Source organism: Larus michahellis, chromosome 14, assembly GCF_964199755.1.
Source record: "Larus michahellis chromosome 14, bLarMic1.1, whole genome shotgun sequence".
NCBI lineage: Eukaryota > Metazoa > Chordata > Aves > Charadriiformes > Laridae > Larus > Larus michahellis.
This window is the reverse complement of record NC_133909.1, coordinates 6,844,448-6,868,736: the sequence shown is the minus strand read 5'-3', so window position 1 is coordinate 6,868,736 and position 24,289 is coordinate 6,844,448. Positions and strand designations below refer to the sequence as shown.

Sequence of the window (24,289 nt, the reverse complement as noted above, 5' to 3'; positions counted from 1 at the left end):
ACCAAGATAACTCATGCATCGTGAGACAGGGCACGTAGCTCCCTACCTGTGAGTGCAGCTATAACACACAAAAGGATATATAGTTCTGACATGTGTCTGTAGGAGCAAAACAAGTTGGGGCGGGAAGGAAGGTTCTTGTCTCCTTTCTTTCTCATCAACCTTTTGCTTACCACCACATTAAGAATGTGTTATCTTGTCCCTGTTCCAGTTCTTTCCTCTATTGTGTAGCCAAAAAAACAGAGCTATGTTACTGTAACCTTTCCTCATTGAAATCCACTCTGTGTGCATTAGATCAGTCTCTTATGAGATGCTCACTGTTTCCTGCCATCTGTTTTCCTAAGTAGCAGGCAACAAATTTGTCAGTCTGTTGTTCTTGCTTTTGGTTTTCTTCTGTTGCTAACTGAAGAAGGTGCAAGCAATAGCCTTCAGTGTCTGCCCCTGGTATCTGGTGTAATGAAGCTTCTTTAGTGATTCTTCTCTTTATATCCAAAACTTCTAGACCCTCTTTCAATGAGATCTCTTTAGTTTAATGAAAGTAGTAGGTGTGATACAGATGGTTCTTGGGACCAGCTGCGTTTAGTTACATTGACAAATAGGCATGTAAATGGAGTAGCCTTTTTTGCATACACAATCTTCAGTGCAGGTTATGGCTGTCCATCATCTGGGAGGTACAAGCTGCTGTTTAAATAATGGCAATTGATCAAGTCACTCTGGTGCCAGCCAGTAGATCTTGCGGTTACTGCCCAGATGCGTGCAGGTTACACAGGGTGCCTTCTCTCCAGTGCTGTTGCAGGAGAGCTGTGCTTGGTTTTTTTGCATTAAATATTCTTTGGCCAGAATTGAGAGCTTCCTTGATATTACTTGTTGTAGTAGCTTGTATTAGTTATGAGCTGGTTTTAGAAAGCAGTGTGAGTTGGACTAAGGTTGTCCTGGGCTTTTATTTAAAAAAACTCTATGCTTATATTATCTACCTTAACAGTAACTGAAAAGCCTCTGTTTTTTCCAAAGACAGTTCTCAGTAATTCTTTGTTTGTTCTTTGTTTATTGATGTTGTTTCAGTGATGTCCCCTGCTAGGTTAGGAGGTTTTGGGAGCTGTTTCAGTTGCCTGTCTATAACACGAACAATTCAACCCATTGTTGTGTTGTTGAAAGTGACTTTTATCTTTACAGTATAGGTGGGACTGGGAGGGGAGAGGAATCTCACTTGTGATAAACACCAAGTTACTTGGTACTATGGTTCTTTTCTAGTTGTGAACTTACTGTTGTTAAACTTTGACAGTTAAGACTGAATTATTGGCATATGTGAATCTTTCAGAAAGGTAAGCTGGAGAGTATCTGAAGTGAAGGAGTTTGATGTCTCACTTCTGTGGGATAGGCATGTTAATTCAGGCAATTAAAACTTACTGACATTATTGTGCGGTCAATCTCTAGGCTGCCTTGCCAGAACTTGCTTGTGTGCTAATACTCTGAGGTGGGCATTTCGTTGTAAACTCTTCCTTTCAGTTGCACGTAATCATCTCACTTTTTTGTTTTTCTTTTTGAAGCTGAAACACCAAGTTCTTGTTTTGGGGCCAAAGTTGAAATTTGTGTTGGAGTTTGGAGGAAAAACCATTCTGCTGAGTTGTGTGAGCATGAAAAACACTTTCTGCTCCTCAAACTTGTTTTGAACACAGAGTATGTATTCATGTCTAGAAACATAGGTAACTCTCCGATCCCAATGAAGTAGCCCATAGCGAAGTGGAATAGTACGCTTACCTATCAGTTGGGACCAAAGCTGGAGCTTGCTTCTCTTATGGTGTAGGATTTTACAAGAGGCAAAGTTCAGCATTTTAAGCTCTCACAGGGCAGAGATTTGCCTATTTCTTTGATTTATTTCTGGGTAGAAATAAGAACTGAATGGAGTCTGTTACCTAAACCAGGGAAATGTGTCAGTGGTTCCCCTCTGTGCAAGTTCGCGTCATCTGCAAACGAGACTATGAGAGCATTACACAAATAGGAAAGTTGCAATGTCTGCTGGCATCACCGGATCCTTGGAACTTGGTGCTATGCCAGACCCTCACCAAGCCTGCATGTTTGGATGGCAGGCCAGCTGTGTGTCCTCTGTGTATTGCTGATGTTTGCTTGGGAGTATAACGGGTCTTGCAAATGCTGCTTTTTCTGTGAGTACTGCTTAAATGAGGGCAAATGCAAAAAGCCCACCTGCCGCCTGGAAGAGACAGAATTATCAAATGACAAATGCTTTTTTCCCCCCAGTTCTGTTGCTTCTTATTGTCTAGTTCTGAGCACTCAGGAGCTGCATGAGTTTTGCGGGGGATGTCTGCTACTGAGTGATGCTTTTGCCTAAAAATAAGCAAACCCAAAGCCAACCAACCACTCCTTTCCGTGACTGTAGGACTTGTTTTGTGGTCATGAGTGGGTGGGGCAAAAGTGCCTTCTCTGGAAAGGGTCTTGGACTACTGCTGGGCTGCTGAATGCAAGCCCTTTGCTGTAAGTGCAGTTACTTGCCAAGCCTGCTCTTTAAGCTTAATCCTGTAAATTCTTGTCTTGTAGGAAGATGACGATTCAGAGACTGAAAAACCTGAGGCTGGTGACCTAAAGGTATTTGAAAGTGTGGTATGATGGTGGTGGGGGGGGAAGTTCAGTACAAGAGGAATAAGTCTTAACAGCATGGCTTGGTGTGTGTTCGTGACCTTCCGTAGCTAGTTTCATACTTTCCTTTTTGTAGCTGTAACGTGTTTTTTTGACTTTAGTTCTGGCTTTGGCCAAAGGTAGTTAACCAGTTAGGCTATGGGCTGAGTAACAATCAAGATGTGCGTTCGTGAATTTATCCATCTTATGCATTAGATTTGAGGTAGGTTTTCCAACAGCATCTCACCTATTTTGCAGTGATCTGGGAGTGTGGTATTCAGTATGAATTCTCTTATGGCCAGCGTTCGTTGGAATACTTTCTTTGTTTAGAACAACTTAACGAATAAATGATACTATGCTCCTAGATGTCCTGAAATGTGTCAAAATTGATTCAGTTGTCTCCAGCTCTTTCTGTCCCTCTGAATGAAGCAGTTTTGTAAAAGTTGTACTTAAAATCTAAAAAGTGAAATAATATCCCCAGATGACAGCTATCATAAATAGTTGAAGTCATCTTTATCTTTGGATTACATCTTGTTTCTGATGAACAGTAGGTGTTTTAACAGCACACAGAAACATACATCAGGCTAAAATCTGGAAGGCAGACAAAAGACCGAATCCGTTTGAAACTTCATAGAGAATTGTGCTCAAATTTTTATGCAATTCAATATCCCATGCAGTATAAGCAGTCTTGTGGGATACCAAGTGAATGACAGTTGCAAGGGCCTTTATTTTATCCAGTAGCTTCCTCAAGGATGCAGACAGTCTCTAAGCTCTGTTAAGGAAACCAGAGGACTGTGCTACAAACTGAAATTCTGTAGAGCATCTGAATTAGTGTAGGGCATTGATAGGACAAGATGAAGGCAAATGAATGTGTTTACCTATTCTGCTTAAATTAGTTTTATAGCAGCACCTTCTTCCAGTTTCCGCAATATTTTAATGAATTTATAGTGATACACAGTTGAAAATCTTGGCAGCTGTACAGCAGCTGGTAAAGTCTCTTGCATCAGTGTGTGAAATATCATTAATGCCTTTGGCATACAGGTAGGAGGCACTTGGGAGTGGAATGTGTTGCCTCCTTTCTTTGTTGCAATAAAAATAAGTTACACTTTTTTTTTTTGGAAGAGAGGAAAAGGTAATCTCTCACTTTTATTCTTTTTCTACTTCTAGATTTTTGCCGTTGTGGCTGCTAAGCAGGCTAGCAAGATATTGTAAAAACTGCTGGATGCAAGTGTGTACTGTGAAAGAAGAATAGATGGCGTTTCCTTAAAAGAGAATTCTGGTGTACATCACCAGGGCCCTGTTGCAGCTACGTGGATTTCTGTCTCCACTAAAAGGGCTCTAGGACGTCAGGGGAATGGAGAAAAGATTTGGCAAAGAGAGAAAGAACAAAATCGGGTTATAGTATCTCTTGTCTGAGAAATGATACATTACCGAAATCTTACCACTTAATTGTGTGGCTACTGTTTTAATATGTTGCTGACATTTCATTTCGCGTTGGCTTCCATAAAAAGCTTCTTGATTTCAGTGGATTCTGTGTGCTACTGTCTAGATGCATTTTTGCCCTTCTGAAGAAGAGCTACACACTGCCACGGAGCAGTGTTTCAGCTTCAGTGTGGAAGCAAAGAAACAGTGAATGTATTAAAAGCATTTGGTACCTTGGGTACACTTTGCAGTAGGAACTCTGCAAGAACTGAAAATGTAAATAAAGTTAAACTTTACATTTTGTTATTTTTTTTAATTGCTGCCATCCTAACATGGCACGTAAGTGAAAAAGGGAGTTGCCTTCTCTGGCCTTTTGGGTTTTTTTTTCAATTCTAGCTGAATAGCCAGCTGGCACATGGGGGAGAGGTAGGAGCACACCTTTGCTACGCAGCATACTGTGAGGCAGCCCAGTGCTGTGCTGGTAATGGGGCAGGCATGTTGCTGTACAGCATTCTGTGGGGCAGTGGTGGAGTTGCGCTAGCCATGCTGTTAAGAAATTCACTGGGGACTGGGGGGAGATGGACCATCATTGTAAAAGTCGTTAAAAGTAGTTCCACTTGGAGCAGTTGCAAGTCTTTCCTATCTCCCTTTTCCACCAAGTGGCAGTGTTCTCCTTGTTCCTCCTCATGGCTTTGAGCTTGCAATATCTATGACAAACAACTAGTGAGTAAGAGTAGTAGTTACTGTAAATCCAAAGTGCGGCAAAAAGTGAGGTATTTGATTATAACTTGCTAATGCTTTTCAATAACTTTACTTTGTTTTGTCCCATCTGAGTGCTGTAGTTGTTCTTGCTGTATCAATTTCATTGTAAGACATCACAGACCTGGAAACATGTTTAGAAAGATATCATGGGCTCTTTATATATGGCTTGGGCTTTTCCAGGGTCTGAATCTGACTGTGCACAGAAGGTAAATCCTTTAAAATGCATGAATGAGGTAAAACCATTGCAGTTCATCAGTTATTCAGGACTTGAAAAGACTGTGATTATACATTCAGCATTCTTTTAGTGTTTGCCTCTTTGGACATATAGTGAATGAACTACTTTGGGATTATGTCTTGAATAATTGACGAGGACACTTGAGCCAGTTTGTGTGGAGAAGGAGTTCCCTTGTTGCTGGTGCGTCCTGTGATTTGGCCTCATTCTGCACCAGCCCAGACACAAAACCTCCATAAGGTTCAGTTGGTGTCAGTTGTGGGCATAGGCTGAGGAGAGTGAAAGTGGGGAATGATGAGGAAATCTTCTGGTAAAGTGATGGTGGGGAGAGTGGAATTTGGAGCCTGCCTCAAACAGCCCCAACAGGGAGATGTTTTCCTACCTCACCGTATGTTGTTTATATTTGTCTCAGTTTTTTGTCTTGATTCCAGGTAGTATATACCCTTGTTGATCTTGGTCAGTCATCTGAAAGTGTTCTTCTAGAGCAGACTTCTGGCCTGTAGGATTTTCTGTTACCGAGCACCTGTGAACGAGTCTCAAACACTGTGTGCTTGCAGCAGAAAGCAGAATCCTCCTCTTTAAGTAGCAAAGTCAGATACCTTTCATCCTGTAACTGCATTTTGAAGCACTTCAGGGACTCATGAAAAATAGGAGATTCAAATCTAGGTAAAAATAGTTGTTCTTTCAAATTTTGCTCTGGGAGGATGTGCGCAGGCTCTGGAGCAGGACATATTTGTTAGAGACTGAAATCACTTCAGGGGTCCCAGGTTTTAAGTGAGCAGTCGCCAATTGTAAACAAGCAACTGTCTTTAAAAGCACTTCAGAAACAAAGCCTTCTACTTAGAAGGGAAAAGAAGTGGTCAACAGAAGCTGTTGGCAGAGGTGTGGTGTTAAAGATGGAATCCCACAGCCCGGACAGGTTATGTCTTTTCCTCAGATAACGGAGCTGTGGATATAAAACAAAGGGTGTTGTGGAAATGGGTGTGAAATTTGGTGTTCTGCTGGTATTGGTTTGGAGTGACGAGGGTTAACGGGCTGTGCAGTGAGTGCAAGTCGCTTGGGCTCTTGCCAGCAGCTGGCTATGGTTACAGCCTTGGTGCAGTAACAAGATACAAGCCTTCAGAGCTCACTAAATGGACCAGCTCTGCTGGAAGAAGGAAAATGAACCTGAAATGAAATATCGACCTTGTGGTCCAGGTCTCACCTGAGGGGTTCTGTACTTCACGTTGTAGGGCTGGATGAATAACAGGTTGCAAGTGCTTATCAAGGATAGAGCCCAGCCCTGCAGCTTGGCTCACTGGAGTTTTCACAGGGGGAAATCATTAACTCTCGAGCCTTGATTGTGGTGTCAGGACTAGCCGGTGTAGGAAAGTGGATAAACATTGCCACTCCCTTGGCAAGTGAATGCCTGACGCATGGTAACAGTTTTCTCAAAGCAGGTGGCTACTTCCATGTGTTCCTTTTCTGGTTTTGTTTTAAGGGTCCCCTCTGCATCCGTGTGGCATTGTATGGAGAGGCAGCCAAACTGGGATCTAGCAGAAGGGTGTCAAATTTTCGGAGGAGTACTGTGTTTCTGAGCATGTCTAAGTACCACCTCTTGATAGTCATCAGCTCTTTATTATGTTTAGCTTTTATTGATCCAGCATACCTGTAAAGTAATGTTACTGTATTATGATGTGTAGGTGTGTGCTAATACTTAGAGGCTTTTGATTTTCAGTGCTGTTTTTATCTTGCCTGCCCATTAACCTGTTTGTTTAAATGCCAAAATTATCTTGATTTAAAGTAAAAGTGGTAAGTGCTCAGAACAAGTAAAGGTGTGTGTGCAGTAATCCCTGTAATTAATTCTTATTTTGATAAGCCATATTAATTTTTCTGAATTCAAGATACATTCATTAAGCCAGCTTCTCAAAAGATGCCTGAACCTACTCAGTAACTTTCACCTCAAGTATAACTGTTCTGCTCTGAAGAAGGAGAAAAATTGTGTTTGGGAAAAGTTGTGTCATTAAAGCACTGCTGTTCAGTTTAGGTGTTCCACAGCAAACTGTATAAAAGGAGCTGGCATTAATCAGCTTTAGAAAAGAATTTGAATCTTTTATTTTGGCGGTGGCAAATTATGAATGTTGTTTAGGAAATACGAGCCCTTGATGCTTTCAGTTGTTGAAAGGTAGTCTTAAAATTGCTACTTAAATATGTTAGAAGTCATATAACTGAAGAAAATGTATTAAAACTGCTGTTTTACCCAAAACCAGTGCACTCTGCGGTGGCTGGAGTAGCTGTGTATTAGTCCTCTTGCAGTGGCTGTATCTGGTAGGGTATGACTGGTTTGTAAGTGTTGTAGGAAGGTGCTCCCAATGTCTCATCAGAAGCAAAAAAAAAAAAATAAAAAATAATCATTATGGTTTGGGGTTGTTTTTTTTTTTTCTGTCCCTCCTCCCTGGCTTTTTGATGCTATCTGGGTTAGTATTGGCTTCTGATGGCAAAAGAGCAGCTGTATTTTAAAAACGACCTTGTGTTATGCATGACTGTCCTGCGTACACTTTTGTAAACACTTTCAAACCGTGAAGTGTGCAATTTCCAGGGCTAGGGTTAAGGTTAGGTCTCTAGTTGTTTGTTTCCCACTCATTCCTTTGCCTGCGAGCACCGCCTGAAGGTGCCAGTGATAAGCACTGCAGTCTCGGATTCTTCTTTTTCTGTATTCTAGCTTACTTTTAATAGAATTGTGTAAAATGCTGTCTGCGCTTCCAACTCGACGTAGTTTTCCCTCTGTTTAGGTTTGGCATGCTGTTTTCCAGGACTCTGTCAAGGGAACCAGGAATTTGGCAGTTCAGCAGTCAGCATTCCGTGAGCCTTTAGGGGGAGCAGAGTTAACTCGGCTTCTAATGCTGTCCTCTGCACTATTACAGTGAGGGCTCAGACATGAAAACAGTTAATACCTGGTTCCCATTTTTTAACTAGGTGGTTGACCTTAGTTATTGCCGGAGAATATCAGCGGCAGTTAAACAGTTTTGCATGCAGGAAACAATAGTATTCAGCATCTGTGATTATTCTGTCCCTTGCCCCACATATTTCTGTGTCTCCAGCTCTGTCTACCTGAGAGGGAGATAGATCACGGCATTGTTGCGCTCTGAAGCTGGCTTACCTACTTGAGAGCTGCTGGCTGCGATCCAGCTCTTGAGCTGTTTGGAAGATGAGACATGTCCATGGACATGCTTGTTCCTTCCTCCCCGCCAGGCATACATGCTGTGGCAGACTTTTCACTCCCTGCAGTACTAAATACCACGGATTATTGCCACAGGTGTGGCTCGCCTTTCTCCGAAGGAAGAGCCAGCCTTTTTCTGTTTGTCTTTAAACTTGAAGAAAAGTCCTTTCTGGAGCTGCTTCCCCTTGCATATTTCACCTGATAAAGGTCTAAGTTCTTCAAGTCCAGTTCTGTTGTTGCAATTATTTCTGTCTGCTGTACTGAAATAGGCTGGTCTGAATTTGCATGTTGGTGCTTGTCAGTGAGAGTCTGAGCAGTCAGCACAGATGGAGGATTGCCTCAAATACCAACAAATATCTGAAAATAGCTTCTTCCAGCTTCCCCATTCTGAGCACACACAGAAGGACCAAAATCTGCAAAAACTCTGTGGGATCCATCCATGGAGGAGCACATATCCCAGTGAGGATACTTGCTTTTACGCCCTGCCTCTACTCCAAACCATGAAGAATTTTCAGTACTAGGGAAGAAATCTTTTGCAAGAAGTTTGTCAGTTCTCATGAACCTTTCCTTTGCTGCTGTGAGGCTTAAGATTTCTCACAGCCCAGCTTCACCTTCTACTTCATCGTGCACCACAACAATCTGTAAAAAAATAAAATCATCGAAGTAGCTTGACACCTCAAGCCCTGTCACATGCTGCTGATATTTCACCTGTGAGTTCCTGTTTCCCTGTAGGAAGCAAAAGTGACTTGAAAGTGGAATTTATGGGCTCTGCAGACCATGATGGCTTCAGGTGGAGACTGCTGGGAGCTGTGCTGCTGGCTGCGCTCAAGGTGTGGAAGCTGTTAACTGCTGGTGTGCTCCCATGGGCTGTGCAGTCTTCCATGCAAGCTGTTTTGCGCATTTACACCACTGCGCCCTGGTTGGTGTCTGCGCTGTGGAGAGTTTGTTACTCTGTGGTCTTGTAAAGCACGTGCACGGGGTGATCTGCAAATGTTAAACTTGGAGGTCCCCTAGCAGCACAGGTGGAGACGGAAAGAGGAAGCAGCCAACCGAAGCGGGTAGCTTTGGGACCAGGGTGCCGTCGTCGTATGGCAGACGTTATTAACTGTACCTCCACTTGGAAAGTGTGAGTTCTGGCACACAGTTCCTTGGCTGGAAACTACTTCTAACAATAATCTTTGTCAAATATTGAGATAGCATATGTTGGGTGAACGGAATCAAGTTTCAAAGGAGCTATTTAAAGGCTTTTATGCTATGAATGCTTCCCTTCTAAAGCATTTTCTCACTGAAATGTTTTGCCAGATCTTGGTTGGGGTTTTTCAGTGTTTTTTCAATGACATTGAAAGTGAAGGTGGATTTTTAGACTTAAGTTGGCTTAAAAAGTGAAAGTGTCAGCTACCCATGTTCTTTGCTTTATAAGATGCTTAAGGAATGTCTCGGGAGTTGACTCTTTCCTGACTTGTTCTTCCTTCCCTTTTTGTCTGTGACAATAGTATCTCAAAATAGGTAGGTTTGTACAGACCGTATGTAAGTGTCACTGAAGGTTGGATGCATCATTTTTTTTTCTATACATGGCTTATTTCTGAGTTGTTGTGCTTCTCTTAGTACCTAGATCATGGTCCCTACAGTTTTTTCTTAGTTAAATTTCTTATCCTGTGCTGGGCACTTTGCCTGGAGCTAGGTATCAGAGCTGGCAAACAGGATATGGCTGTAGGAAATGGGGTTGTTTCAGGCTTTCTCTTGGGATTCTCCTCTCTCACAATACAAGAAAAAAGGGGGGGAGGAGGAGTAAAAGCGCTGTACTTCTGGTCCCTTGCTTTCTCTTCCCCAGGCTCTTGACACGCACTCTGTTTGCTGCCCTCAGCCTGGGAGCACACCAACATCAGGCAGATCTGGTGAGCAAGAAATGAAATAGTTCTTGTCATGCACTTTTAATATTAAATGAGAAGTTTCTGGTGTTCTCTTCCAATGAGCACTTCTGTATGATCACTGACTGAGCTTGTAGAAAAGCAAGAACATAATTGCTACTATGTTCCTTTAAAAAAAGACAAGAAAAAAAGCAAACAAACAAAAAAGACAAGAAAAATAAGCCCAAAAAAAGCACACGTGAGCCAGGGTTTGGTGAGGTCTTTCTCTTGCTGCCTGCATATAAACGTTTCACCCACTTGCTCTGGCAAAGCCATCTTCACCATCAGCTTAGACAACTCTTCTAACAATTCGTGCTAAGTTACAGCGTTTCTTTCCATCGTACTCAGCCAAATGAGACTGTTGATGTGTTGAGACCCCAGGAGATAGTCTGAATTGTAGAGGAGGAAAAAATTACAAAACCTTCTTGCTGGTGCTTGCTCAGATGAGAGGAATCCACTGTACCAGCTATTGCAGCAGCAGGTCCGCTGGCTGCTAGTGGAAGGACCGCACTGAAAAATTCTCAGCATTAATATCTTCAAACTAAGCCGCTAGTATGACAGCAGCGTGACTGGTCTATACGTTTTGTGGCTGTCAGTTCAAATTGGTGTTAAATTTCGTTATGGGCAAGCAACCAGGTGAAATAGTTGTGGGACAGAAGAAGTTCTGCAATGCAAGAGCATTCTCTGAAAAAAGAGAAAATGTTGTTGAGGGGTACTGAGGAAGCTTCCTAGCTAATTTTTTTGATACTAATTGGAAGTTAATGGAAAATGAAGGTGTAGGGCTAAGTTGGCTGTAAAATCTGGGAACACAATTGAGCGGAGGCAAATCTAGCATCAAGTTCTCCGATACTTAGAATTTGCATCGTATTTAAAGCAATCAGTTTGAGGGTTTTTTTTATCTTTTCTGCCTCCCTGTTCAACCATTTCTTGTAGTTGGAGTACACCTGCGCTAACATATGCAACTGCTTCTATGAGAAATTGTTGGTGAATTTGTACCTTTTGGCGACAGTTAATGCCAACTGTTACATTCGATGTGAGCTTTGTACTGGATTTATGGATCTTGTTTCAGGAAGGATTTAGCAAGCATTGTTGTACGTCAGTCCATTCTTTCCATTAAATAAAGCTGTTCTGGGCAAGCCTTTCCAAACTTGAATTCATCAGTCTCAGATTCATATTGTTTTTGCTTCCTTCCTTTAATCTCTGTTCCACACTGTGAGGATTGTGTTTGGTTGTTTTTATTTTCCATGAAACCTGAGCAGAGACTGGTGTTTATGTAACTGAATGGAAACACTCTACGACTGAAAAGATTGTCTATATTTCACCTCAGCAAGGTGAAATCTTAAGCCAAAATGTGGTGCTTTCCTTATGCGTGTACACCCCCCCCTTCAGCTTGCTCTTCTTCTTTAACTGGTTATGATACATGAAAACTGAAGCACCAAATTGGGTTCATATCAGTCAGGCTCTTGCAGGTGGCGTTGTCTTGCCCAGGGCTCGGAGAAGCATTTGTCTTGGGGAAGTAGAAAAAATGGAAAACCTTTTCCTGAACGCATACAGGAATAGGAATAGAATGGTGAGGCAACGTGTAGAATTGCTCTTAGAAACGCAGAAATTGTGACTGATGTTAGTAGCCCAGTTAGATGTCAATTTTTTTTTCTGATTTGTTTTTTTAATGCTTTGTCTTTGCTCATAGCAGTTTGCGCTCTTCAGAGGCTGCTCTTTGCTAGTCTCCAGATCAGGGGAAAGGACTCTGCCTCCTGCTTGTCGTCTTGTCTTTCAGTCCTCTTCCAACTTGGCTCTGAACCACCACAGCATCCCTCAACGCCTGTCAGTGGGTCTCTTGGAGCAAGGCCGTCTGGCTTTAGGCCCCTGGACAGTTGGTCTTGTGAGATCTCGGCTGCAACGTAGATAGCAGCCAGAAAATCAACTTGCTGAGTATATGAGAGGAATAAAATACAGTACTGTTGGTTTTGTTTGTTTGGGTTTTTTTTAACTTAATCTAGCCATTCTTAGAGATCATTGTGTAATACCAGATGGGACAAAATGACTACAGAAAAAGAATGAACACAGGAAGCTGCTTTTTTTTTTTTTTGCCCAAGTTTTGTATTTCTGTGATGGTAGAGAGAATTTTCAGCGTAACTAATGTTTCCAGGCTGACTGTGCAAGTAGTGAGAGACTGACTGCAAAAGTAAATTCAGAGATGCTCCCGTACAGCCTTTCAGCAGTCAGGCTTGTGAAAACTATGCCGGGTTGGAAGGTGCCACTAGTGAAGTCTTAACCTTGTTATTTTTCAGTGATCAGGGACCAAATGGAAATGATGCCTGTAGCTCTGCAATACTTGAAGGCTCTAGTAGCTTTCATATATTAACTCTGAGAAAGAGATTTGACATGAATCCCCTCTGCGTGGAACCACTCATCTGCTTGATTTTGTGCTTTTTATGTGAGATAACGATACATAACATGGTGGTATTGATGGTGTAGTAATCTGCAAAATGGTCACTTTGTCCTGAATGGATTTAGGTAAATTCTCTACTTAAAATTCAGTTATCTTCCAAATTTTCCATTGATTAAATGTGTTTGAATTCCTTTAGAAATCTCTTGTCTGTGTGTAAATACTTCTTCCATTTCACAATGAAAAGATAGCAAGCATGCAGCATTTATTGTACCCTGTTATTCAGTGATTCTCTATCTCATTCAACTTTATATTGGATTAGATCTGCAGAAAATATGGCGGTTTCTTTTTTTTTTTTTTAACATGCTGTCTTTTCTAGTCAGTTCACTGTACTCAACGCATTCCCTTCAATTAGCCTAAGGGAGCGTAGGACAGTTCTTGTTGGATGATTACTCCACTGAAGGTGTTCAGGCTGTCCTTAAGTTCTGGATTTTCAGTAGATATCGGAGGCTTGAACAAGACTGCTTAAAGCTCGCATCTGCCAAACTGCATGTCTTTGGTCAAGTTGTTGGTACTTGCCTTGCCATAGTGCTAGACAGTAAACTGAGCAAATGTGAACAAGCACCGAAGGAGGAGTTGGGTCATCCCTTTGTTTTCTGAAGGCGTTTAAGAGGCTTGAAAGTAGTCCGACTTAATGAAAAGCTGTGTTGATGTCTTCAGCTTGTTAATGATGGAGCAGTGGGTGTAGGTACGCAATAATTCATTGGTAAGCAAAATTCATATCCTCTGGGCAGTGAGGTGTGTCTATAATATGTTAGTGAACTTGTTTTCTTTTGCTTGGTGTAGCGCTGGGGTTTCTGATGCCTTGGCTATAGCCTGAGGATGTGGAGATGAGACTCGCTAGAGTGGCTGTGGTGGAACGGGTGTGGGCGACCAGGCGAGGTAAATACACAGCGGCAGCCTGATAGCACTGGCTTTATTTAGCCCGCCACAAACGGGGCAGATTTGTGCCGTACCCCTACGATTAAAGAATACAAATTAAAGAACAACCTTAGTTCCGGTGAAAGTAAACTTACTAATGATTCTGGAAATTCATAAAACATACTATTTAACATATCTGACACTTCAAAGATATTTGTCTAATGTAAGGTACGTAACAGGAGAGGTTTTGGCAAATTATCTCTCAGAATATTAGTTCATGTTTCCTGAGAATTGTGTGCTTATGCTTGGTGCTGGCTCCAAACAGCTACAGGATACTTGAAAATGGGCTTCTGGAAACTTCAGAAATACAGCAAATACCCTTGCAACCCTGTTAACTGGCCAAATAAGAGGGCAATCTTCTTGAGGGCATTTAGTACACGTCTAAAGCACCTGAATTTGACTGTGCCATTGGGTTGCTTAAGTGCCTTCTTGGCAATATCGGTCACTCGGGTTTATTTCCTCTTGCCTTTGTGTTCTTGGATGGTGAGAGGACAAGTGGGCAGAAGATGGGAGGGATAATGGAATAATAAATACAGTGCTGGGTAAGAGGAAGGATCAAGAGTCCACTTAAAACAAAACTTTCAAAAGATAAGAGTGCAGGATGTAATTTGGTCAGGTTTGGAACAAAAGCAGTTCCCTCCTTTCACCTCAACCAACGTATCCATGTTGTCTCAAACCAAGGCAAGAAATACTTTTAATTACTTATCTAGCAAGTTCTCCCCCTAAAGGGAATAAAGCAGCCTTCTGACCCTGTGTGTTTACTGCCTCGTGAGTCACTGTATGCTGCCGGGACATGTGTTTCCCTTGTATCTGTAGCTCTATGAACTTCATCCCGCGTGCAACATTTGCACGCTAATCTGAATTTGTCCTCATAACCTGTTAGTTACCGCAGCATTGCCCCCGCTTCTCTGGTGGCAAAGTGATGCTCGCCACCTCAGTGCCATGTCAATGTGGTTGAGGCTCGCCACGTTAACGCTGTGGCTGCGTAGGTTTGTGGAGAACACCGCCTGGATTCCTCTCTAGTGCTCTCGCCAAAGAGAGCTCCTTCTCTTGGTGTAAGTTTTCCGCTTTGAAACGTCATGCTTCTGCTTTAATTTTTTTTCTGCTTGCACTGTTCTTTCTGAAGACCCTGGGAGAAGAGGTGTTAATGCCCTACACCAAGTGCGTTAGCTTAGAGGGGTTGGAGCTGTTACACTACAGTCCATCTCACAAAGGGGCCTGGGGCCTCGCCAGCTGGCCAGTGAGAAGATGCGTGTTCCTTCGTGTACATTTTTTTTTTCTCAAATAGCATTAGCCTTGTATTTTTCTGATCCCAGTGTACTTATGGAGAAACAGTGCTTTTTATTTTGCCATGAATGGCTATAAAAAGTGCCTTGTAGCAGTTAGTCCCACACAAAGAATTGGGTTTTCTTCTTCCAGAAGGCTTTGGCTTCTCTGGAAATTGGTGGCGTTTCACAGTGAATTTGGCACAGCCTGTTCCCAGATCTGGCTTGGTGACCTTGTTACTTTCTCCTTACCTTCTGCATCTGTCACCTGATTGGAAATGGAGTAAAAGGGGGGGGGTTCGAGAGTGGTAACTAAGCAGCAAGGAGGCAGCATTATGTCTGTGTCAGGTTGAATGAATAGCTTCAGTGTTTGGAGGCAGCGAGGAATTTTGGACGCACAGTCCAGTGAGTCACAAAAGGTCTTTGGGAGGGAGGCAGGGGGAGAGGGCGATGTTGGGATACAGCTGATACTGTTTCAGAGACTTTGTGCTGAACTTGGTATCGCTTCTGACTCTCATGGCGTCTTTCAGAAGCACCAAAATACTTGAGCGTTGGTCTCAATATGGTGAAAGTGTATTTAATTAAGAGTGTCTTATCCTACATAACACCTCCTGCTCAGCAGATGCTGGTGCAAACATCTGCTGTGCTCCTGCAACTGAAGGAGCCTTAATTTATATCAGCATGACTATGGAGGGCTTAGCTGTGCTGAGATGATCTCCCAACAGAGCATTGCAAGTGAGTGGAGGCTGCCCTTGAGTTTCTGTAGAGTAGACCGGCTATATCACTCCTGGAAAGTAGAAGCCAAGCGAGAATTGACAGTGAGGAACGTTCTTCCGAAATAGGATCTGCATCACCACCACGCTCTCTGGCATTTGGGTTCGTAGAGGGTTTATCAGCCAAAGCCCTGAATGGCACAATGACAGAAGTGAATGCTGGCACCACGCACAACTGGCAAACCTCGGCAGCCCGGGCCCCGGCAGAGCCCTGGGTGGCTGCGGAGGTGCCTATCGGATGCTGCTCTGAAGTTGCTGTGCTCTGCCGCAGGCTCTGGGAGCATTTCAGCTGTTTTTATGGTACTCTGGTGAATGCTGACCCTGCTTAGAGGACTGCAAGTTGCGCAGGCCTGTGGTAGGCATTCCTAGGGCTGAAGCAGCTTTCCGTGGGCTGGATCCAGCTTGTATTTAGCTAGCTAGGCTCTAAAACATTGACTCTTGGCTAGTGCCAAGGGCCAGTCACCAAAAAGGAAGAATCTATGGTTTGATCTGTTTTGAGGAAAGGCTTCAAGTATAGCAGTTTTCATGGAATTAAAAAGGAGCTGAGTGTCCAGGACTCATTGAAACAAAGCCTTAATTCTTTCATTAAACTTAGACTTTAGCTTTGAAAGGAAGCGGAGCATCCTGTTAGGCTTTGACTTTCCATGGTACAAATTATCTATTTGTTATCTAATTGTTATTATCTAATAACTTGCATTTCATTCTTAATTTTTATTCTTTTGTCTCGTAAGTAATGCTTAAATTTCTAAACAAATGGACAGTATAGCTTTTTATGTTGGAAACATACCTTGACTAAAATCTGTTTCTTCCCCTTTGCTCCCAGGAATTCTCAGAACTGGAGAAAAGAGATCCTCAGGAGCTAGTTGGTAAGTTTGCTCAGAAGTATTTATTCACATCTTTTTGTCAAATTAGACCTTATAGCCTCCCCCTTTGTAAAAAGCATTTTCACTCTGTTCTGACAATGCTGCAGTTTGAGTTGTTGCCTGCAGTGTTTTCTTGCAGTGGAATATTTTCAGTGAAGTTTTCTTTTGGAAGAAAGGTACCATGCCTAAAAATATGAAAACGTTTTCACGTGTTACATGTCTAAGACATATATGTAAAGGGCAGTGTTGGTGTTTTTCTAGATGAGCTTAAAAACAATAAAGCGGTAGCTTTGTCCAGACACCTCTCAGAGCCAGTATGACCAGGAATGATGACAGATGCTTTGTTCTGTGGCTTCAAAAGCTTACCTAAAATATCCCCACTTAAATAGATTCACATAGCGATTTATAGCTGCTGTGTTGACGTAGCGTGCCAAGTGTTTTCTAATGGTTACTGAAACTTTTGATTTTTGTGACATGTTACTTTTTCATGGCACCTGGAAAAAAAAGCTTGGAAAGTCCAGGATCATCAGCTTGAAATAGTATCCTCTGCTTGGTCTCTGTGGAGCTGTACAGTGTATTTTATGTTGAAGCTCTGACTATCTTGAACTAACCCTTTGTTCCTGAGACTACTAATACAGTTGTGTGGTAGCCTGTAATAATATCATAAAAAAAAAATCATGAGTTTAGAAGTTGCTTCATTATCTGTCAAGTCAGCTTGTCAAGGCTTAAGCATGAAATATCAGCCCTAAAGTGTGATAAACATAAAATAAGACAGTAAGTACTAGGATGCTAAGCTATGACTCCTACAACAGCCATCACTCAGGAGTTTTGGACTTAAGTCCTTTTCAGTTGGCCTGCCCAGACTTTACACTAACCCAACTGGTATGTTGAATTTCCAGCTGTTAGGGGGTAAAACTGCTTTAACCAGTCTCATCATAGAATGCAACAGAATTCGTTCTCCAAACTACTGATCTGCCTCAAAATGCCCACTAGAAACACAGAAGAGACAACAGCATTTAGGCTAAAAAGTAAAGAATATCTGAAAGCTAACAGCCCTTCTACTCCCTACTTTACGTATGGGTGAAGCTCTACACTTGTAAAGCGATGTAGTGGGAAATCCTTTCTTAGTTAAGGTATAAGGCTCAGGTTACAGTTTAGTTAGTCCCCCTTTCCCCCAGTGGCTGCCCCATCCACAAGAGATTGGAAGGTTGAATCTTATTTTTCTCATAATAGCCCAGATTTGCATACAAGCTTAAAAGCTGCACAGAGGGCACTTACTACAGCGTCACCCACTTGTGAGTGGACAGTGTTGGTGAGTCTGAGACCTGGATTAAGGTTTGCAATATATCTTTAATATCCTTTCCCAATAGCAGCACACACAGAGCAACGTGTGGGCTAGCTTTGTGCAGAACCAAGTTATTCGAGGTCAGCATACTTGCCGTGCTGGATTCTGTAGGTCTTTTGCATTAGACCGTGTCTTGTCTTATCTTATCTAGTTGAAATGGAACTGTTGCAAGAGCCTTATGGTTGGTCTAACATGAGAACCACTCCCTTCCTGGAAACTTGGGCTTTTAGAGTTAGAATTCTTGAATGGAAAAAGGTGCAGGAATTTTCTGACACAAAGCAAGTAACTTCTCCAATGTGAACATCTAAAGTTTTGTCTAATATCAGTATGTGGAAGTCGAAGTTGTCCTTAAGACAGTTTTCCACAATTGCTTTTTGCGTTAGAAGCTTGTGGGCCTGCCCTTCTCAGAAGATAACCTTACATTGTTCAGCATCACCTTTAATAAAGTCCGTGGTTATGTAGTTGCTGAAGTACAGCATAAATGTAGGCTCCTGCCAAAAGTAATGTTTCTGTTTTAACTCCCCCGGACGCATGCTAAAGTTTGCGTGCCTTGAGCTGATTTGGGAGTTGGAGCCAGCTGAGATCCACCTTCACTGCTTGGTTTTTTGGTTTGGTTTTTTTGGGGTTTTTTTGTTGTTGTTTTGGTTTTTTTCTTTTCTTTTTTCTTTTCTTTTTTTCTTCCCTTCTGCAAGGCTTCCAGCTGGATCCATTCCCTGGTCTGCTCAGTGCGTGCTAGGTGAGTGCTAGAGTTGACACAAAGAAAGCAGCAGGGATGAGCAGCTGGGAAAGGGCATGGTCCTGAAGTAGTGATCACGTAATCAAAGAACGGGAGGGGAGGTTTCCAGCAGTTACTGCCCTGCGGTTGAGGAGGAAGTATATGTGAAACTTATTTTGATAACGTTCTGCATCAGTGTTGTCCTTTCAGGTTTTTTGTACCACTCTGCAGAGTACATGGTGCTGGCGGACATTGCATTTGCTGTTTCCTGCAGCCTTGCAAAGTAATACTTTTAGGATGCACTTTTTTGCCCTGAAGCTCTTTGCAGCATGGTTGTTTACCTTTCGTACTGTAAGAAATGTTCTCTCTAGCCCTTAGGATATCTGAGCACAAAGTCAGTGTTCATAAGAGCAGAAAATATGGCTGAGTCGCGGGTCTCTTTCTGCATTTCTCAGCCCACAGAGCAGAAAGGGAACTAGTGTCCTTCCATGGATGGGTGACTCACTGGCATGTTGTTGCCTCCAGTTCTTCCCTCTGATTTGGCTGTTCTGGTGCCAGGAAATCAGAAACCCACATACACTGGTTTATGCCAAGCAGACTTGATTAGAGTGCCAAAGAATGCAGTTTTAGAGACCAGGCACCACCGGTTTGCATGTCTCCAGGGGAAAGCCATGCCCCTCTGATCACCCTTTCCAGGTCTTTGCTTGGTTTTTTTGCCTAGTGTGGCCTTTATAGACAAACTGACACCTGATGCTGCCTGCAGCCCCTTGTGGCTGCTTAAGATGCAGCATACAAGTGAACCTTGAAAAGGACAGGAGTTCTTAATCCTACATGGGGAGCAGTGTTATTCACTGAGCGCGCCGAGGCAAAATGCTTTACCAGATCTCAGCTGATCCACATGCCAGTCTGTCCAGGTACAGCCAGCTCTCTGTTCCTATGTTCTGTATTCTTTTGATTTTCTCTGCACTAGGAAAAAGTGTCTACCCATCTGTAGGAAACAAAGCTCCTGTGTGCCCCCGGTCCGTGTCTCCAGCAGAACCTTTGGACTGTGAGCAGTCATTTCCCCCTGGAAGAAACTGAGCGCGGTTTGCTCTATGGCACTTTCTCTCCTGCTACGCAGCACATCTTTGTGCTGTTGGATATACTCATCAAATAATCCATCTATGTGAAACTAGCATTTCCATGGTCTGCCTCACCAAGATCTGGCAATCAGATATCCTCCATTGACTACTGAGGTGCTGAATGCTAGGTGCACCCTGATAGTTGGCCGTGCTTTTGCCTTCTACGCAGAGTGTGGGAGCAGCTGAATGTATCTGCCTTGCCACAATGCATGTGCTGGCTGCACAGAAAGCTACAAGCACCTATTGCTTGTGCTGATGAAATTCTTAACTTTTAGGTCAGCTTGCAGAAGGAGAATACACAGGCTAAGCACCAGTGGCAGTGTCCTTCAGCAGCAGGACGCTTTGAGTTGCAGACATGGCAGTGCCTTGGCTCCTACTTTCTTGAACCCCCATCTGAGTCATGGGATCTGCTGTATGGCTTTAGTTCTTTATCTGGAATGTGAATCTGATTTGGGGAAGATATTTACTTACTGTGAGCCAGAATCTGGGTGTGCCCTTAGTGATTAATCGTGCCAACGGTTAATTTCCTGAGGTCCCCACATGGAGATCCTCTAGGCTGTGTTCCAGCAAATCACAAGCCCTGTTAGAGACTGCAGTCAGTGTCACTATCTGTGACTCATGTAAAAGTAAAACTTTGATCTTGGCAGAAATAACAGGATGCACAAAGCAGTTGGATGTATCCTGTCAGGACACACCTTGTTGTTAGCTGTCCATCTGCATTTATTGCTGTGTAGGCAGCAGAAGGCTGTGCTTGCAACTTTGAAAACGTCTTTTCTACAGGAGCCTGTGGCCATACCTGCAAATTCCAGGATTTCCTTGAATGATAATCCCAGCTGCCCCTTTTTCTAGGGGTGGAAAGAGGCTGCGGCGTCGGCCATTCTGCTGTTTGGGGAGGAAGTTTGAGGACTGCTTGAGGGCATGGATAATTTGCACTTCCTTACTGTAAAATAAGCCTGAAGGGGTTAAACTCATCCTTTTCTTCCTAATGATGTGGCATCTGGGTCTGGCTGCGATGTGATGAAATAACTGAGTAATGGTGAATACTTGTCTGTGCTCAGTTTGTGAGGTGGAGCGGGGTGCGCGTAGCCTCGCTGCTGACTCAGCTTTCAACTGCGTACAGCTATGGCAGGATTGCAGTAGACAAAGATGTCTTGGTTCCAGTTCCTTGTAAGGTATTAAGAGATGCCTTCCCCCATCAGTATCACGTTGATAAATGATTGTTTTCACATGGCTCAAATAAAAGAGCAAATGAACACCAAAACCTGAAAAGTCAGGGGTCAAAATATATTGTCTCATTGGGAGCTCTTGTTCCTCCGCCAGTGGTGTTTCTGTTTCAAAGGAGCTTTGAATTGATTGCCAAACATACTCTTATGACTTTGACCTCTTGCCAGACAGAGTTCTTGCCCATAGTTCCTGAGCTTATATGAACCCACAATTCCCCTTCCCATAAATGTTTTGTTTCTCTGTGTCTCTTCTGGTCATCCGCAAAGATAAGGAGCGTATGGGATGTTGAACTTGGAGCTAGGCTTTTTTTTTTTTTTGAGTTTTTTGATTTTGTTGTTTTTTTTAGGTCCTTTCTTTGTCTTATGAAGTCTAGACTTGGTGGCCTTTTCTTCTTTTTAAGGTTTCTGCTGATGCTGTGAATCTCTTAAGCCATTAATCAGCTTTCACCTTTTCCGGAAAGCCTGGTGTGCCGTTTATTATGAACACTTCTGTCTATTTGCTACTGTCTCTCTGGGTTCCTGAAACTCTAATTAAACTAGAGGCTTCCCCATCCCACCAGCAGCTGTAAGCTATAGCAAATGTCTGCCTTGCTCCAGTTTGCCTGCCTTTCTCCAGGGGCTCTGGCAAGCTTTCCTTCTTCCATAGAGGCACCCTCTTAGTAAATGCCAAAGGACACTTTTTGTTCCTTACTCACAACTGCTGAAGAATTTAACCCTCAGCAACATCTTGATCAAATAGAATGAGTGGTCGCCTGCCAGCTTTGCAGCTCCAAAGGATTTTGTCCTTAGTGCTTTACATTTGTACAAAAGAAGTGGAAACTGTAGCAGCACTGAACGTGTGTAGCGTTGATTATCTGTAAGCTCAGCTATCTGATGCCCTGTGCTGGAAGGCAGGAGAGCACGCTGTGTTCAAATGCTGGTGTCTGTTCTTTGGGCCCTTCTGGGCTATCATCAAAGGAGCTGAATTTGAGCATGCTGGAACTGCAGTTCCAGCTTTTACTGGCAGCTTTTATTGAAGAATATCTAATTGAGGAGCCGTAAATGTGAATGGCTTTCTTGATATGACATCTGTGCTGCTGTCAGGTCTCTTATCCACTACAGACTATGACTCTGGGATGTGTTACCGGTATAAATGATGGTTGAAAACAATCCCAGCTGCTTAAATGTGGCACAAATCTCTGCTCCAAGACATGGCTAGAAAACTGCCTGAGTTTCCCATGATAGTGGTAAAGCAGCAAGCAATAGGGGGTAACATGGCAGTTTCTTTTGCCGATAACTTGTTAAACTAATCTTTACAGGGCAATCAGGTACTCTAATAGTATATTGCAACACAAACAGCTATAGAAATCCGGCAATCTGCAGTCCTGCAGAACGAGTTGTTCTTTCTAGCAGTAGTCTGACTCTGTAAGCAAAGATAAAAGTGCCTTTTAAGAAAACGTTAACTTAAGGATGAAATGTAATTTCCTTTGGTTAACTCCTTCAGTATTGCCAGAACTCATGCCCAGTTTGCTCTCTACAGCTTCTTTTTCAGAGAGAGTGCGGAACATGTCTCCAGATGAGATCAAAATCCCTCCTGAGCCTCCTGGCAGATGTTCTAACCACTTGCAGGTTGGTATAAGTCCACTTAATTTTTTTTAAAAAAGGCTCGCAATTCAGTAGGGAGGGGGAATATTTGGGAATTCTGCTCAGTATTTTTGCACAAGTCAACCCAGCATTGAAGCTGGGGTTTTACCACACTGAGTTTATGAATGCACTGTATTAATGCTTTAGACTTTAGGGCAATTCTAGTTTAGGAATCTCAAAGTAGCTTAAAGCTGTTTTCCAGTCTTTGTGGGTCACTTAGGCTTTAAAATGGCTCTTGATCCCACCAGTGACACAGAAGCAATGTTTACTGTGAAGGCTGCTATCCTCTTACCTCAGCAAATTCAGCTCCGTAGGAAAGAACAAATCATTGTTTTTCTTATACGGGCCCGAGAATCCCCTAACTGGAATAGTTGAGGCAGCATTGACTGGATTCCTTCTCCACCTACGTATCTCTAGATGATAAACATTTAGAGGGAAGGCTGGTAGCTTAGAGGCAGCAAAAGAAAACAAATGCATGTTTTCTCTGGTGCACACCCAAATAATTGCAGTAACCAACTTTGCAATAACCTTCTGTTCTGTCTCCTCCTCCTGATGCAAACGAAAGAGCAGGGACTGCTGTTTCCTACCACCCATTTGAGTTTTAACTGCAGCTATCTGCCCAGTAGAAAGACAAGTAAAGAATCACTTCTGCAATGCGCTATAAGCTATCAATGTGCAATGGGTGATTCAGAATGACTCGCCATCCAGATCACCCTTTCTTCTTCTCCGCCGTGTACCTGGGCACACCCATTCCTCCTCCTGTGCTGCAGGAGGATTTTGCCATTCTGACATCAATGAATCAGAGTGCGTTAGATCTGAGGAATGCAGAGACCTTGAGAGAGTAGACAGAATAAAGCAGATTTTCTTCCCCTTTGACAACAGTTTACTGTGTTAAATCAAAGGAGAACTTGTCCTCTGTTAGCAGGTCAAACCACATCTTAGAACGCTTTGAGCAAGGAGATGAGATTGTTCTTTAGAGAGGCAAAATGTTCTAGGCTTTTCATTGTTGATTTGCTCTTTCCTTTTGTCAGATTCTTCTCTAATAAACTATATCTTGAACTCTGCCGAAGGGTGTATTTCTTACTGTAAAGTTGACTAAGAAGTTCCCCATCTTTGGACTTTGTGAACTATAGCACTACCTGCACAGGGAGGGGACAAAAGGGAACACCTATTCAATCGTTTCTACTCCCCAAATTCACCTTTTTTCAGTTGTTTCTTCAAACCTCACGATGTGTGCGCTGGATGTGAAGATTGTGTAATTTCTTCGTGCTAATTTTGGGAGGACCTGGTGAAAATTTATCTTAAGGCTTTTTTTTTTAAGTTGATGAAATAGGAGTTTCATATCAGCTGTTAACAATCCTCTTTTATTCCAGCATCATCAAACCCTTACAATAGTCAGTTCCTTATTCAAGTTGACTGTCCATACAGAGGGAGACATGAAGTGACTTATCCAGAAGCAACAAAGGAAAACTGACTCAGCTCTTCCATCCTGAAAGACTGAAGGCCTAGCCTCTGGTCTTATTTTGTATGCTTCCTGTACCTGAGAGATTTGTGTCAAAAAGAAAAGATAAAGGAAATTACTGAGAATATTCTCCTAGTACCACTTAAGTATATGTTCCATCTCAAAGTTTCTGCTTTTGCTATCCCTTCAGCATCACTAGAGTAAAAATACTTTTAAGGTTTTTCACTGCCTTGCTGAGGAAGAAAGAAAATCATGTTTACTTTTAAATCTTTCGGTGTTTTTGGGGAGTAGACTGCTTGACATTTCCAACCTAAGTCAGTTAAGTTGCCTTTTGCAGGGGCTTGTGGCATCAGTAAGATACCCATAGACTTCTGTGCAG

General features: G+C 42.7%; 1 protein-coding gene across 2 annotated transcripts in view; it reads left to right on the top strand.

Annotated features, from left to right (window-relative positions):
* The window catches only part of SAP30BP (SAP30 binding protein), a 30,509-nt gene that overhangs the window by 946 nt on the left and 5,274 nt on the right, over positions 1–24,289 (top strand). The window contains exons 3-5 of one of the 2 annotated variants that reach the window (XM_074607167.1): positions 2,551–2,598; positions 16,382–16,424; positions 22,345–22,433. In XM_074607167.1, coding sequence (XP_074463268.1) covers positions 2,551–2,598; positions 16,382–16,424; positions 22,345–22,433 — 180 coding nt within the window. The remainder of the gene's footprint in view (positions 1–2,550; positions 2,599–16,381; positions 16,425–22,344; positions 22,434–24,289) is intronic. The other variant, XM_074607166.1, reaches the window with a different exon arrangement.